The following is a 15,493-nucleotide window of genomic DNA, read 5'->3' as shown; positions in this document are numbered from 1 at the left end:
ACATTGTCACTCGCTTACATGCGCATCATTCTGGAACCTTCGTCTGACAAATGGGGCCTATCGCAGCTAATCAATCAGGGGTCTTGTACTGCGACGGAAGTAACGAGCAACAAGCAACAAGCAACAAGCAACAACAACCAATTTGATAAGGCTGAAACTTTGGAAACAGATGGAAACACGAGATGCCTTCATCTCGTTCATTCTTTAACACACAATCACCTTGTCAATTCTCTCGCTGCTAACACATTCCCTCTTCTTACCTCTGTACTTACTCACTTATCCTACAGCCTACAGCCTACAGCCTATCGTCTATCTTTTCTATAAGACAAACCTACCTAGGTTTAATGCCTCTCTCTTAATACAGCTTATTCTCATCTATTCCTGTAATCGTATGGACTAGTAGCGCGTATTTCTTATTTGCAGTCCTACAACTATCCGCCACCCTTTAACAAAGAAGTCCTCATCCCTATCTCTCCGCCCATCATAAGTATCCTCGATAGCGCAACATCTACGTCGTTATCAAGGTCTAAGGCTTGAAACCCTCCGAAACAACAAGACCTATCCTTCGACCGAGTTTACTAGCGAACACCAGTAGCGATGGGGAAGGACGTGGCAAAGTCCTTCAAGCTAAAGGAAGATGGGAACCAACACTTCCAATCCGGCGACTTTATAGGTGCCGAGAGCCTCTACTCCAAAGCGTGGGTTATAAAAGGTGCATAGTTCATTCTGCGCTCAAAACTAATCGTCCTCGGATCTTCATAGCATCATCGCGGACGATACGAACCCCTCATTGTACACAAATCGTGCTATGGCACGGCTTCGACTCGGACTATACGAATCGGCCATCTCAGACTGCAACGAGTGTCTCAAGCTAAGCGGAGGCAATCTAAAAGCCTACTTTGTCCTTTCCAAGTGCCAGCTCTCTATACACGACTACGACGCTGCCCTCGAGAGCGCTCTGCAAGCCCACCGCTTGTGTGTTGAGACGAACGACAAGTCATTGGGCCCAGTTACCGATCAGGTCCTACGCTGTAAGAAAGAACGTTGGGACGAGATGGAAAAGCAGAGGGTCCGTGAGGGGCAAGAGCTGGAGAATGAAGTCATCGGCCTCTTGGAACGCGAACGTGAGGACATGATCGGCTCGTGCGACAACGACTTCGACAGAGATCAGGTTACGCAGGAGTGGAATCACAAGATCGAGTTACTACGATCGACATTCGAAAAGGCTAGAGCCGCATCGGAGAAGAAGCGCGAGGTCCCTGACTGGGTAATTGATGATATCAGTTTCGGTATCATGATCGATCCGGTAATTGTAAGTATTATGAACTGATCTGGGGATTCTTCGACGTGTTATTAACCAGGCCGATAGACCAAGACCGGCAAGTCATACGAGAGGGCGTCTATTATGGAGCATCTTCGAAGGCATCCCACCGATCCTCTGACAAGAGAGCCACTACACCCCAGCGACCTACGGCCAAACCTTCAACTAAAGGAGGCCTGCCAAGAGTTTTTAGACCAGAACGGATGGGCAGTTGATTGGTAACTGGGGGGGGTGGTAAGCAATATACGGGGATACTTGAGATGATCTGACGGTAAAAGAGCCGATACAATGACACGAGGGAGAGTGCAATGGTATGGATTAGTATTTCGGTTTTAGCAAGCCCTGCATTGGACGGCGTTTTTCTTTTTCTCTTCCGGGTTGGCCTAGTTGCGCCATTGCAGGATACCCGACATTCGTATGAGGAACGAATATTTGAGGTCACGGTTACGAGAAATGAATAAGTCAAGTTACACATTATTAATACCAGAATATTACTCGAGATAGTACAGTTACTATAAACTAGATAGAAATCATGAAAGATGATAAACGATGGTAATAAATTTTTAAATCTCGGTCTTGATAGAAACTCAGTAACCTAGCAGTATATGAGGGCGACATTCTATCGTCGATTATATACCTAGACTTTAACCCTCATGGCCGATGCAAGCCGATACGAACCGGTAGAGAAGATACTCCAACACTTCAACACTACCTGACCTACCTAACTATGTAAGGGTATACATTAGGTATGTAAGGAGATCCGCTAACTTCAGCTAAATTATACCAATAATGGACTCAACCCCCTCCGACAAGCTTCACCCCAAGCCGAAGCCGGGACGAGACCGAACCCTGTCGGCACACCTTACCCCTCCGAACTTGATCATTTCCCCAGTTCTTATCCCTTGTTCTCATATTGTCTTATCTTGCCTTGTCTTGTCTCATTCGTATCCATAATGACGATCATATACCATCCCGAGAGGGAAGACAAATCGACAATGGAAGCAGCATCTACCTCTGCCCAAGTCCCCTTCGGCGCCGCCTTCCGCAAGACGCACTTCGCCTTCGGCCCGAATTACACGCCACTTAACCACGGCTCGTACGGGACCGTCCCGGTGTCGGTGCGGTGCGCCCATCAGGGTTTCTGCGCCGAAGCCGACGCCGCTCCGGACCCGTTCATCGCGCTCGAGTTCCACGACCGGCTTGCGCCGCAGCGGGCTCTAGCTGCCGAGGCTCTTCATTGTCCAAATGTTGACGAGCTTGTGTTCGTGCCCAATGCGACAACTGGGTCCGACACTGTGCTTAAGAACCTGGATTGGAAGCACGGGGATGTGATACTCTGTTATGAGCGTATCTATGACTCCCTTGGCCGCGGAATATCTTGGATCGAGGAGACGCATGGGGTCAAGGTGCATGTTGTGCGTGTCGTGTGGCCGGTGTCGGATGATGATCTCGTGAAGGCTATGGTCGATGCTGCAAGGAGCATCAACACGGAGCCGGGGCAGAGAGTACGGCTTGCTGTCGTAGACACGGTTGTAAGCATGCCTGGATTCCGAGTGCCGTTTGAGCGGTTGGTACCGTCGCTTCAGGCTGAGGGGGCGCTGGTCTTAGTAGACGGGGCGCACGGGATCGGACACGTCGATATCGACCTTGCGGCCCTAAACCCCGACTTCTTCGTCACGAATCTACATAAGTGGTTTTTTGTGCCGCGAGGATGTGCGGCGTTTTATGTTCCTAGTAGGAACCGTCACTTGATTCGGACGACGCTGCCGACGAGTCACAAGTTCAGGCCTCGGAAAGAGTTGGGCTCGCAGTTAAAAGATGAGGACGAAGGGCGTCTGTTTGCGGAGATGTTTGATTTTACCGGTATGTGTGCACTGCGGGTCGGGAGAATGGCCCAAGTAAGTAGAAGTCTATGGGTATTGATGATGTCTTTTCATCCATGTAGGCACGGATGACTTAACCGCTTGGCTCTGTGTTCAGGGTAAGTGATATTTCCTATTATAGTCTCCTTACCTTCTAATATTGTGGCCTACCTATAATAATATGGTATCTAAGTTTACTATTTGTCGATTCTAGAAGGCTTGCTAACCGTCCCTCTTCATAGCCGCCATCGACTTCCGCGACAAGATCTGCGGTGGTGATGCCGCTATCAAGAAGTACTGCCACAACGTAGCGCAGCGCAGTGCTGAAGCCGCGGCCGAGATTCTAGGCACCTCTATCATGGACATTCCAGGATCCTGTCTGCGAGACTGCTTTTTCGCCAACGTGCGGCTGCCACTCGAGCTGGGCACTGATGGTCCCGGCAAGGTTGATCCAGCGCATGCGGGCAAGGTCTGCGACTGGTTCAAAGAGACCGGAAGCCGTGAGAGTGGCATTTACTTCCAGACGGAATTCTATAGGGACGTCTGGTGGTGGCGTATCAGTGGCATGGTTTACGTCGACGTAGACGATTATAGAAGGGGCGCAGAGGTGCTGAAGGCGCTTTGCGCGAGAGTTAGAAATGGTGAGCATGTTAAGGGATAGAGCTAAATTCTAGAATATAGGTAGAGAAGCCAGCGATAGAGATTTGGAGATTCTTAGACAATAATACGATCGATTCAGTAGTCCACAAGTGGTAAGGCTATACTATCAAGATGCTAATGGATGGAATGTCCAATGATACCTACACTTGGATGCCTCAAGATATTTACTAATAATGAAGAATGCAAGTTAAGTGTGTAGGTGGTATACATATCAATTAGCTGAGAGCAAGAAGAGCTTGCAATCGGACATGATGATTGTGCAATCAAGTTAAGCATATACCCTACGACTTACCGGTGTGATAATAGTATCCAAGGAGAGAATCAATAGCCTTCGACATTTGCGGCGCTTCTCAACTTACGCTCCCAGAGTGTCGCCGCGAAGACCCAAACCACCACACTAAAATACATCATGACTCGCAACTGCGAGTTAAAACCATCAGCGAAGATTTGACGTACCGCATCGCGGGTTGCGTCCGGGAGTGTATTGATATGCTGCACAGAGTCTGAGATCTGCTTGATGTCCGCCGGATTGAGAAGGGCGGGCAGAGTGGAGGAGAGGTGATTGTTGAGAACCGTTGAGCTTGCTCACGCGTTAGTAGATAGTTCGAGTTAAGCTCGCGTATATCTCATACCTAATGGCTAACCCTATTGTCCCGCCAAGTACTCGTATCTGGGTAATTGCTCCCATGGCGACGGCTATTGTATGAGGAATCAGCGTATAAATAAATGCAGTTTTATAATCTATTAGTGACTTACCCATGTCAGACCGTTTTACCACCATTGGTGTGTATATCAGCAATGAAACGAGACCCATTCCAAACCCGAAGCCCATTATTACCTCATATCCATACATGGCATTGCCACTTTTAAACCGGACCGAACTCGCGAGTCCAATTCCTAATAGCTGCATCGATGCTCCAAAGAGAAGAATATAAAAGGGGGGCATTTTGAACTTCGTTGCGAGTTGTCCAGCGACGATTGTAGCAACGGGAGAGGCAAGCAGGAGAGGTAAGAGGTGAGTGCCAGCTTCAAATGGGCTAAGTCCGTCAACCGCTTGGAAGCGTTGTGGAAGATTGATTATCGCGGTCATAAAGGGGGGTCCTGTGCAAAAGGCAATTCTAGGTTACCTAATGTTAGAAACCGAGTCAAGTGACATAATTTGTGGTCTTACATGGTAAGAGAGCTAACCAAGCGGTTCTTCATTAGTCGAAGAGGGAAGATGGGTTCTTGAGTAGCTCTTGGTCGATCTGCAACTTTTTCCCATCCGAGAAACCCGATGAATAGGACACCGCCGACGATTATAGTGCTTAGGATTGTCGGGCTTTGCCAGCTGTATCGAGACCCTGCTTCCTCGAAAGCGAAGACGATTAGAGCAGACGAAAAAAGCAACAGTATGGCTCCAATAATGTCAAGTCGACGAAGTGATGCCCGCGATATCTTGCTGTGAAATCTCATTAGGCCCGCTGAGTCGTCAATATTCGGGAATTGGGCGGGCATAACGAAGGCTATTAAACCAGTCGCAATTACTCCAGCCGGAGCGCTATTTTCAATGTTAGCCACTTCAAGAGTTCCCACTTCTAGATGAGGGTGTGCTCACTTTAAAAGGAAGACCCATCGCCAGGAGGAATGGTTGTTGATTACACCGCCGAGTATGGGACCAAGGACGGAACTGAGGACGGAGACCAGGGAGACGACCGCGATGATGTTCCCCCATTTCTCAGGTGGGACAAGTTCGGGCTGGATACATGTTACCATCGCGTAGATTCCGGAGCCACCGATGCCCTGCAGAGCCCGGAACACAATCCTACATGTATGAAGGATTTAGTATACAAGTCATGCCATCATGTTATAATAGTATTGTGCTAGGACCGATGTACGCACAGCTGAGTCATATTTGAGATTGAGCCGCAAACGATCGAGAAGACCGTGAAGAAGGCTATCGCAACTAATATCATCAACTTGCGCCCTAGGATATCGCTAAACTTGGCATATACCACTAAGAAGCCTATGATCTAGGTAGTTAGAAAATTGACCTCGTTATATATCTACAAAACCGTAGTCATACCTGTATAAGTGATGAGATAAGAGGTAACCACCCAATCTCTCTGCTCAAAATCTCCCAAGGCATTTGTGATAGAGATGAGCGATGTGCTGACTATTGTCGTTTCTAACGTCGATAGGAACAAGGATAAACACAAGCTAGGCGTCGTTGTTAGGTGAAGGCTCAAGGTGTAATTGAACAATAGGGGTCATACGAGGATATCATAGCGTATAATCTCCATCCTTCCATATATCTGCGAGGCGCCTCAGAAGGAATTGCTTGGGTAGTTTGGCCATCATCTTGGATGTTGATGTTTTGTGGCTCCTTTAACTCTGTGGGGCCAAGCATGATGCCGCCATCTTCAACATGACCGCCGTCTGTAGTTGTAGTTGTAGGTTGGTTTCCGTGCTCTTGGATTTCGGGAACAGGTGCCATTCTTTTTTTAACAGACTCTGGCAAATCGAGAGACCGAGAGACCGAGAGACTACGGCTGCGACATGATGCTTAATAACATTTTTTTCCTATTCATCTTTTAAGCACAGCGACAGTGAGGACAGGTTTCTTCAATCATCAACCCCCATAGACTACCTAGGTACTATAGCTGCGCCACATTAAGCACGTGATTTATGATCGTCTCCAGCAGTTCGGGACAAGCTAAGGTTTCCGCGTCGTGCCGTTGCGAGCGGCCTCTTTTCTACCCCTGCATAACTGTACATTACATAGGTAGTTAACATGACTGACTGCATGAGCTTCTAGACTTTTGGGATGTAACCGGCTAGGATCTAGGACTTTAGTTTAATAAATCTAGTTCAATAAACGGTATTATTCATAACTCTGCAATATCCCAATTATGATAGTTAATAATAAACTTCTTTAAACTGTTAGAACAATTCATCAACTTAACTCACTATTATTAGATCATATTTGAAATCTTTTAGACAATACTGTAGCCGTGCTACGTTCTTGGCTTCATAAATACCTAATGCATACATAGAATAATAATACTCCGTATTTTAAGATGAAATTTGCTTGGTAGGATCAAGACAATTAGGGGGCTTGTCGACAAAAGCCAACACAAAGTCCTCTATGCAACGTCGGGAATTGTCTCTACCCGTAGTCTTCATCTGACAAATCCGAGCAATTTGAAATCCTACTTCAGTGGCTGTATCGAGAATAAACATATACTCGGTTATATGTTAGCGACTTGAGATATTTGAGATAATTTACCTGGCAGCCGTTGGATGCAGCCCCTGAAGTGCTCCGCCACGCTCCGCTCAACGCTCAACGTTGTCAAGGCCATTGACTAAGTGGATTAGTGTAAACTCCTTAATGTACTTATCATCACGTCTAAATATGTATGTAGTGTATACATTCCAACTCTAATTATTGCCGCGTGTATAGTTTTGTAGGGGCGCAAGAAGTTGGGCTGGGTTGAAAGTTCGTATTCACTGACTTAAAAAAAAATAGAACACGACATGAGTCGGGATGGTACATGTATAAAGGTACCTAATCACACTTTAATGTTGTCTTACTTTTAGAAACCGCGCATGTGCTACCCCGCCTTTGTGCTCTAATACATGACACCCCGTACGAACTACTATATTAGAAGTACCTTATCGTTAATAAGGGGTGCGCTCCATACCGCCAAAACGCCAAAACGCCAACTCTACAGCAGTCAGACAGTTAGACAGTTAGACAAGACCCCTCCATAAATTCTATAACCCCTAAAAGTCACTCACCTTTGTCGTATCAGCCGCCTGTTGTACGCTAAAGATTGAATTTATTGCTGCGCCGAAACCACCCCCCCCTTCTCAAACCCCCCGGCTTGTCCGCGCAGAAGCCCATGAACCAAAACATTGACCTGGTCAACTTCAGATCTTTGACCTTTTCTAATTGATTGATGATCAACCCGACTCAAAAAAAACCCGTCCTAGGTAGAAATTCGACATCATTGCTTCTTCCTCAGCCACCTTTTTTGATTCCTTCTTTCTTCCCCCCTTTTTTTTTTTATTACTTTTTACTTTTAACCTTTTCCTATCTGCCAATCTTTGATCTCCATCAATTATTATTGACCTGTATCGCAACGCCGATAAGGAAACGCCTCTCCCCTTCGATACCTAAATAACTTATCTCCTCTTTTACAACTTGTCGTGTCTCCGACCCTTTTATTGCGCGACCTTCACCGACTTCCTCCTATTCCTCCTACTTGACGCCTATCCTACAAGCCTGTCATAGGGGAACTGTTGGAAAATGTCGTGGAAGCTCACCAAGAGTAAGTATTTGATTACCTGTCATAGTTCTCGAATGGTTTCCTTTCAGCCCAAGGCCTCACTTCTTCGCTTCGGATGCACGACGATCGTATGCGGTTCTGCTAACACGGCGTCCCATCAGAGTTAAAGGATACCCATCTAGGGCCCCTTGCGAACACTTTCTCCCGAAATCCTTCCACGTCAACAATCACGGAAAAGGATGAAAAGAGTCCTATCCCAACATCTGCTACTCCTACTCCCAGTGACAATGCCATCGGTTTGTAACCATGTGTGTATACTATTCTTCGGGGAAAGTAGCTCATACATTCTACCTACAGCTGCCTCGGAACACTTGGTACAAGAACCTGTCGTAAAACCTCCGAAACCCGGTATTCTCGTCGTAACTCTCCACGAGGGTCAGAATTTCGCTCTTCCCGAACAGCATCGAAACGCATTTTCGCAGCATGGCCAGGGCTCCATGTCGACAGGGAATGCCCTTAGCTCTAGTTCCGTGCGACCAGGGTCTTCTCAACGAGCCGTAGCAGGTTCTTACACGAATGGCAGACCCCAAACATCAGCGGGGGGTTTCACTGGCATACCTTCTAACCACGGTCGGATCTCTAGCAAATATCTGCCGTACGCATTGTTGGATTTTGATAAGGTCCAGGTTTTTGTCAACTCGGTCTCCGGTAACCCGGAAAACCCCTTGTGGGCTGGTGATAACACCCAGTACAAGTTTGATGTGTCTCGAGTGACGGAGTTAAATGTACACTTATATATGCGTAATCCTACCGCGCCGCCGGGGTCCGGTCGAAGTCAAGATATCTTCCTAGGAGTCGTCCGAATCAATCCTAGGTTTGAGGAAAAGCGAACCTTCGTCGAGGATCCCAAAGCCAGTAAGAAGGATCGCGAGAAGGCCGCGGCCGAGTTCCATAACCGAGAACGCGAGCTTGGACACACTGGCGTTGATTGGGTCGACGTGCAGTATGGCTCTGGTAGACTCAAGATCGGTGTGGAATATGTTGAGAACCGGGCGGGCAAGCTTAAGATCGAAGACTTCGAGCTACTCAAGGTGGTTGGTAAGGGTAGTTTTGGTAAGGTCATGCAGGTCCGCAAGAAGGATACCAGCCGAATCTACGCGCTCAAGACGATTCGTAAAGCCCACATCATCTCGAGATCCGAAGTCGCCCACACTCTAGCCGAGAGATCTGTGCTGGCACAGATTAACAATCCCTTCATCGTGCCCCTTAAGTTTACCTTCCAATCCCCCGAGAAGCTTTACTTCGTACTAGCTTTCGTCAATGGTGGAGAGCTGTTCCATCATCTTCAGAAGGAGCAGAGATTCGACGTCAACCGGGCACGATTCTACACAGCCGAGCTACTCTGCGCCCTAGAGTGTTTGCACGGATTCAATGTTATCTACCGAGATTTGAAGCCCGAGAACATCCTACTTGATTACCAAGGTCACATCGCGCTTTGCGATTTCGGTCTTTGTAAGCTAGATATGAAGGACGAAGACAGGACTAACACGTTCTGCGGCACCCCCGAATACTTGGCGCCGGAGCTTCTTATGGGCAAGGGATACAACAAGACAGTGGATTGGTGGACTCTAGGAGTTCTCCTCTACGAAATGCTTACGGGTCTCCCGCCATTTTACGACGAAAATACTAATGAGATGTACCGCAAGATTTTGTCGGAGCCCCTACATTTCCCTAGTGCAGACATTGTGCCTCCTGCGGCCAAGGACCTTCTCTCTAAGCTCCTCAACCGCAACCCGGAGGAGCGATTAGGAGCTGCAGGCAGCGCCGAGATTAAGGCCCATCCTTTCTTCCACGCCATCGACTGGCGCAAGCTGTTACAGCGCAAATATGAACCCACGTTCAAGCCCAGCGTTGTAAGTAGCCAATTTTTCACATTGTGTACGCTCTCTCTAATTTCGACCCAGGCCGATGCTCTTGACACAAAGAACTTCGATCCCGAATTTACTTCGGAAGCTCCGCAAGACTCGTATGTCGACGGGCCAGTATTGTCGGAGACGATGCAAAACCAGTTTGCGGGTTTCAGCTACAACCGACCGATCGCGGGACTGGGCGATGCCGGCGGCAGCGTTAAGGACCCGTCGTTCGTTGGCAGTATCCAAGACAGGCGATAAGCACGCGATTGTCTTTTATCGGATACACATCTAGGCCATGGCGATATAACAACATACGCCCGAGTTCATGGGTGGGAGATTGACTAACAAGATGGAAATAGGTAGAGCACAAGTCGGCGTAGTTTGTAACTGGAAACACTGGATGTGACATACACATGTGGTGATGGTGTCCTGCGTTGTGTTGCTGTTGCTGTTGCTGTTGCTGTTGCGATATATTACCGGATTCTGGACCAGCCTAGAAGCACTTTCATATGGAGTTTGGCATGAGTTATTGACGATGCCTCCGAGTTTGCACTTTCTGGGATCTCAAAAGGAGAACAACTCTGTAGATAGACGAGATTGAGGCCGAGGAAAAGACGCCCATTGCCAATACCTTGTCGTATTATTTATTGCCCGGTCCTGTGAGATAAGTCCTATGTCGTTTGTAAGGTCTTTGCAGCTATTGCTAGAGAATGGCCGGATCCTTTATTTTTACCCGAAGCTTACTATTACTCTCGATTGTAAGATCGGCTTGCTCTCTTATTGCCGCAATTGTTGGTACGTGTAAGAGAACTAATTGTAGGTATTTACCTACGTATAGGAACTATGGAAGTAGATACAATTCCTTGTCGGGGTTAACCGACACCTAGGTAACAGCTACGTATGTAGTATATAAGAGGTAGCAAGCTAGGTAGCAAGCAAGACACCGAGTCTCCCGATCCCGTTTCGCGTGGGCTACACGGGATAAAATTTACACACGCCGAATACATCCACTGTTCTGCAGCTTACATAGGTACTTGGTCTAGGTACATCATGCCATAAGCATCACGTCACTAGCGCGGGGTAGGTATAGCACATTAGGTACATTGATGTAGCTTAAGGAAAAGTTGCGCAGTACATGTACCTAACGAGGTACATCTATCAAAGTACAAGCAAAAGAAACATTTTAATGAGAAGCTTCCAGCTTCCAAGAAATATCTAAATGTCGCTCACTCATCCACTTTTAACCCCCACTACTTCTTTTTCTACTTAAATATTTAAGATAACAAACACATACAGAGGTTGATTAACTGTTTATATTGAATATATACGGATATATACGGATTTCTTCCTTATTAACGACTCCACGATCTCGTGAACTTTGATACTCTTCCGATGTAAGTGAAACACAGTTGTGACATAGCTACCTTAGGTACCTAACCCAGCTACTATACGTGTTGCCCCGCCGCCCGCATTACCGCATCACCGCATCACCGCATCACTTCACCCCGCGCCGTAAATCCCGTCGCTATATAATACACGCATACTAACAACGAAACTACTTGACCCAGCTAGCATCATCAGTATACCTTCGTTTCTTCTTCAAGCTTCCGGACAAACTCTCAAGAGAAGATGCCTCAAGCAGTTTCTTTGCCCACCTGGGCCTCCCTAGAAGAGCACTACAAGACCGTTGGCAAGACCTTTGTCTTGAAGGAAGCCTTCGCCTCTGACCCATCCCGTTTCGACAAATTTAGCAAGACCTTCAGCAACGGCGGCACAGATATCCTATTTGATTTCAGCAAGAACCTCATCACTGAAGAGACGATCAATCTACTAGTAAAGCTCGCAGAGGATGCTGGCCTCGAGAAGAAGCGCGATGCTATGTTTGCAGGTGAGAAGATCAACTTCACCGAGAAACGAGCTGTCTACCATACGGCATTGCGGAACGTGAGCGGCTGGGAGATGAAGGTGGAAGGACAAGATGTCATGGGCGGCGTAAATGAGGTCTTGCAGCACATGAAGGAATTCTCCGAGCAGGTCAGGAGCGGGGAGTGGAAGGGATTCACTGGAAAGAAGCTAACTAATATCGTCAACATCGGCATTGGCGGTTCTGACCTGTAAGTATAACCCTTGCGCTGTTCGTGGTCGCGAGCTTCCTCCACGGACTCCTCCACGGACGTGTATCACACTCTTCTAACAGCGTATTAGGGGACCTGTTATGGTTACCGAAGCTCTAAAGCACTATGGTGCTAAGGACATGACCCTGCACTTTGTTTCCAATATCGACGGCACCCACATAGCTGAAGCCCTTGCTAACTCCGACCCTGAGACAACTCTCTTCCTTATCGCCTCCAAGACTTTTACCACCGCCGAGACTATCACGAACGCGAACACCGCAAAATCGTGGTTCCTCGAGAAGACCGGCGGCAAGGGCGAAATTGCCAAGCACTTCGTCGCCCTATCTACCAACGAGGCTGAAGTCACCAAATTCGGTATCGACAGCAAGAACATGTTTGGCTTTGAGAACTGGGTCGGTGGTCGATATTCAGTCTGGAGTGCCATTGGCCTTAGCGTCGCCCTATATGTCGGCTACGACAACTTCTACAAGTTCTTGTCTGGAGCGCACGCAATGGACAAGCACTTCCGTGAAACCCCTCTCAAGGACAATATTCCCGTCCTCGGTGGTCTATTGAGCGTTTGGTACAGCGACTTCTTTGCCGCCCAAACACATCTGGTTGCTCCGTAAGTCCCACAAGCCAAGTATCTTCAAATTTCATTCACTAGTTCGCTAACAACAATATAGCTTTGACCAATACTTGCACCGCTTCCCTGCATACCTGCAGCAACTTTCTATGGAATCAAACGGCAAGACCATCACCTCGGACGGCTCGCCTGCCAAGTATACCACTGGTCCCGTCCTCTTTGGTGAACCTTGCACCAACGCCCAACACTCATTCTTCCAACTCGTCCACCAAGGTACCAAGTTGATTCCCACCGACTTCATCCTCGCCGCCAAGTCCCACAACCCCATCTCCAACAACCTACACCAGAAGATGCTGGCATCCAACTACTTTGCGCAGGCTGAGGCTCTCATGATCGGTAAGACACCCGAGCAGGTCAAGAGCGAAGGTACACCTGATGAGCTTGTACCTCATAAGGTCTTCCTGGGCAACCGGCCCACTACAAGCATCTTGGTGGGCGGTGTAATTGGACCTGCGGAATTAGGTGCTCTCATTGCTTATTATGAGCACCTAACCTTCACTGAAGGAGCAATCTGGGACATCAACTCGTTCGACCAGTGGGGTGTCGAGCTGGGCAAGGTTCTCGCCAAGAAGATTCTCGAGGAGTTGGACGAGCCTGGTAACGTCGAAGGTCGTCACGATGCTAGCACGGGCAGCCTCATCGGCGCGTTCAAGAAGTTCGCGAGCGCTTGAAGGTCAGAGCCGACTTGGAGGCATGAGAAAGAATCTAGGCTCTGAGTCATTATCAGCAGGCGGTACGACGTGTTCAGGTAATACGCTGGGGTGGGTCTCAGACTATCTCGTCCGAGTTGCTAGGAAAGTGACATAAGTCATTACAAGTAATAGACAAATATCAAATATGAAATCCATTAAAAACGTGAAACTCAAAGTGTTTGCGATGAGCCTACCATGGCTAAACCTTTCAAGAATATTGTTAAGTAATTAAGTATCAATGTGCTCTAAAATAGGGGTTGTTGGATGATAATAAGAATCTCAACCAAGTAGCTGTCGAATATCAGTATCAGAGCCATACCGCAGTTACTCACTTATATGCCTAATTACCGAGGGCAGTCCATTGTATGCTCATAGAATTAATCAGGCGGGCTCTTGAAGGTAATTCAGAAGCTTCACAATTATTCGTACGGGATGGTTCAAAAGAGCCACGGAAGGAGAAAATATTAAGTACCTAAGGCACATAAGTAAAACTTCAAAGTCTTATCAGATCACCTTGTCAGAATATAACAGGGCTACCCCGTATGATAGCCGCCAGATACCAGGTATACATGAAGAAGCTATGCCTCCCCCCTATTCTTGGGAAGGCATGGGTCAATACAGTCACCAATACACCACTAAACTAGGTAGTAGCTAGACCCTTCCTCTCCCTCCATGATACACGATATTCTTACACACCTACATATAACAAGCTTATAGTAATACTGGAAAGATAATATCTGCTTAGTAAGTAGCCATGCTCCAGACTTGATTCCCCTTAGGAGTTTTATAAGCCAGTTTTAATAACTTGACTTGGCTCTGACAAGTTACCTAGTGCCTATATGATCTTGAAAAGTATATACCTAATATAATTACTTACTTGAGAACAGAGTAAGTAAGCCCTAAGCTGATGAGTAATAGCTACCACTGAAGATAATTTAGTAACCAGCGCGGTAGTTCCTAGATATTGAATCCTCGTATGTTTAGCTGGAATTTCTCCCATCAAGTTATATTTTTAGATTTACCACGATCTGTACCGTTGTCAGTAATGGTGTAGCGAGAGTAACTGTGGTAGTAATAACACCCTAAGCCTCACATCTGTACCCGCAATGTTATTCTTAATTTAACTACCACCCTCTTCTATCCCGTTTGGTGTTATGGCTAGGGGGTGCCAAGACTTGTTTAAATACAATTCTTCAATGTTGATTCTACAAATGGGATCTTTATTGGAGACAATAATTATGGTTGACTTGACGTGGCATAAAACGTTCATCTTGCCGGCCTGTTGTATCGTAAATCTACTATAATAATCGCCAATGCCGTAATTTTAATTTATTTCCCTAGATATCTGACCCTCTTTCCGGGTCAACGTGCCAACCTTTATAAGGTACGGACATAGGTACCTAACCAGTAGTAAATATAGCAAGGCCCTTCGATCCATCAGATGCTACTATTTAGAAGGGATTATCTCCAACCGACGAAGGCTCAAATGAAGACAAGAATCACTCCGGAATTGCCACAGTTATTATTATTGTTGATGAAGATGGACCTCCCGGATGGTGGATCGGTAGCATGGCTTCAAGTACTCAATTCTTTTACCCTTTAATTCAATAATTAGTGTGCAAATATATGCGAGACTTTTAATCATTTCTACAACAGTTAACAAACCCCAATCCAGGTGCACGATCAATACGCTTGGTGTATTTCAAATTTCCTACGAGAACGAGCTACTCCGGCATATGCCACCTTTAGACATATCATGGATCAGGATACTTCAACCTGTCTTGCTTTTGGCAGTTGGAGTGGTGAGTGGTCTACTATATGATTCTGGATACCTTCCATTTCCCCTTGTCTCCGGATCGGTTATGAAGACTCTCGGTATGATGTCAACCAATATCTGTAGGGAATATGGGCAAGTGATGTTTATACAGGCTCTATGCGTCGGTGTAGGTGAATAATTTCTATTTATTTCATCCGTAATTATCACCCTAGAATACTTTTACAAACGTAAGCCTCT

The 15,493-nt window shown here is 46.9% G+C and overlaps 5 protein-coding genes across 5 annotated transcripts; 4 read left to right on the top strand and 1 right to left on the bottom strand.

Moving 5' to 3' along the window:
* Positions 1–27: 27 nt before the first annotated feature.
* F4817DRAFT_342057 (U-box-domain-containing protein) lies at positions 28–1,907 on the top strand. Its single transcript, XM_049303858.1, has 3 exons — positions 28–698; positions 763–1,312; positions 1,370–1,907. Exons 1-3 carry the CDS (start codon positions 598–600, stop codon positions 1,541–1,543), a joined length of 825 nt encoding a protein of 274 aa, XP_049157683.1. The 5' UTR covers positions 28–597; the 3' UTR covers positions 1,544–1,907.
* A 114-nt stretch (positions 1,908–2,021) lies between these two features.
* On the top strand, positions 2,022–3,901 carry F4817DRAFT_159556 (putative aminotransferase family protein). The gene is made up of 3 exons (XM_049298075.1): positions 2,022–3,184; positions 3,267–3,302; positions 3,426–3,901. Exons 1-3 carry the CDS (start codon positions 2,275–2,277, stop codon positions 3,842–3,844), a joined length of 1,365 nt encoding a protein of 454 aa, XP_049157682.1. The 5' UTR covers positions 2,022–2,274; the 3' UTR covers positions 3,845–3,901.
* Positions 3,902–4,164: 263 nt separating this feature from the next.
* Positions 4,165–6,319, bottom strand: F4817DRAFT_359724 (drug resistance transporter EmrB/QacA subfamily; the record flags this gene model as incomplete). Its single annotated transcript, XM_049306198.1, has 8 exons — positions 4,165–4,423; positions 4,476–4,539; positions 4,600–4,961; positions 5,015–5,383; positions 5,441–5,647; positions 5,725–5,848; positions 5,909–6,042; positions 6,099–6,319. The coding sequence occupies 8 exons, from the start codon at positions 6,317–6,319 to the stop codon at positions 4,165–4,167; spliced, it is 1,740 nt and encodes a 579-aa protein (XP_049157681.1).
* A 1,120-nt stretch (positions 6,320–7,439) lies between these two features.
* Positions 7,440–10,968, top strand: F4817DRAFT_342049 (Pkinase-domain-containing protein). Its single transcript, XM_049303857.1, has 4 exons — positions 7,440–8,156; positions 8,276–8,410; positions 8,472–10,027; positions 10,079–10,968. Exons 1-4 carry the CDS (start codon positions 8,135–8,137, stop codon positions 10,283–10,285), a joined length of 1,920 nt encoding a protein of 639 aa, XP_049157680.1. The 5' UTR covers positions 7,440–8,134; the 3' UTR covers positions 10,286–10,968.
* A 240-nt stretch (positions 10,969–11,208) lies between these two features.
* F4817DRAFT_342047 (glucose-6-phosphate isomerase) lies at positions 11,209–13,648 on the top strand. The gene is made up of 3 exons (XM_049303856.1): positions 11,209–12,141; positions 12,233–12,766; positions 12,828–13,648. Exons 1-3 carry the CDS (start codon positions 11,657–11,659, stop codon positions 13,456–13,458), a joined length of 1,650 nt encoding a protein of 549 aa, XP_049157679.1. The 5' UTR covers positions 11,209–11,656; the 3' UTR covers positions 13,459–13,648.
* The last annotated feature ends 1,845 nt before the right edge of the window (positions 13,649–15,493 follow it).

This window comes from Daldinia loculata (genome assembly GCF_022478755.1).
Source record: "Daldinia loculata strain CBS 113971 unplaced genomic scaffold F4817scaffold_35, whole genome shotgun sequence".
NCBI lineage: Eukaryota > Fungi > Ascomycota > Sordariomycetes > Xylariales > Hypoxylaceae > Daldinia > Daldinia loculata.
This window is presented reverse-complemented; position numbering and strand designations above follow the sequence as displayed.

Bases quoted from the DNA above. Each gene is read 5' to 3' on its own strand.
- F4817DRAFT_342057 (XM_049303858.1), top strand. From the start codon at position 598: ATGGGGAAGGACGTGGCAAAGTCCTTCAAGCTAAAGGAAGATGGGAAC. The intron at 699-762 runs GTGGGTTATAAA...GGATCTTCATAG, and splicing joins GAGAGCCTCTACTCCAAAGC to CATCATCGCGGACGATACGA. The intron at 1,313-1,369 runs GTAAGTATTATG...CCAGGCCGATAG, and splicing joins TCATGATCGATCCGGTAATT to ACCAAGACCGGCAAGTCATA.
- F4817DRAFT_159556 (XM_049298075.1), top strand. From the start codon at position 2,275: ATGACGATCATATACCATCCCGAGAGGGAAGACAAATCGACAATGGAA. The intron at 3,185-3,266 runs GTATGTGTGCAC...TCATCCATGTAG, and splicing joins GGAGATGTTTGATTTTACCG to GCACGGATGACTTAACCGCT. The intron at 3,303-3,425 runs GTAAGTGATATT...CCCTCTTCATAG, and splicing joins CGCTTGGCTCTGTGTTCAGG to CCGCCATCGACTTCCGCGAC.
- F4817DRAFT_342049 (XM_049303857.1), top strand. From the start codon at position 8,135: ATGTCGTGGAAGCTCACCAAGA. The intron at 8,157-8,275 runs GTAAGTATTTGA...GCGTCCCATCAG, and splicing joins GTCGTGGAAGCTCACCAAGA to AGTTAAAGGATACCCATCTA. The intron at 10,028-10,078 runs GTAAGTAGCCAA...ATTTCGACCCAG, and splicing joins CCACGTTCAAGCCCAGCGTT to GCCGATGCTCTTGACACAAA.
- F4817DRAFT_342047 (XM_049303856.1), top strand. From the start codon at position 11,657: ATGCCTCAAGCAGTTTCTTTGCCCACCTGGGCCTCCCTAGAAGAGCAC. The intron at 12,142-12,232 runs GTAAGTATAACC...ACAGCGTATTAG, and splicing joins GGCATTGGCGGTTCTGACCT to GGGACCTGTTATGGTTACCG. The intron at 12,767-12,827 runs GTAAGTCCCACA...ACAACAATATAG, and splicing joins CAAACACATCTGGTTGCTCC to CTTTGACCAATACTTGCACC.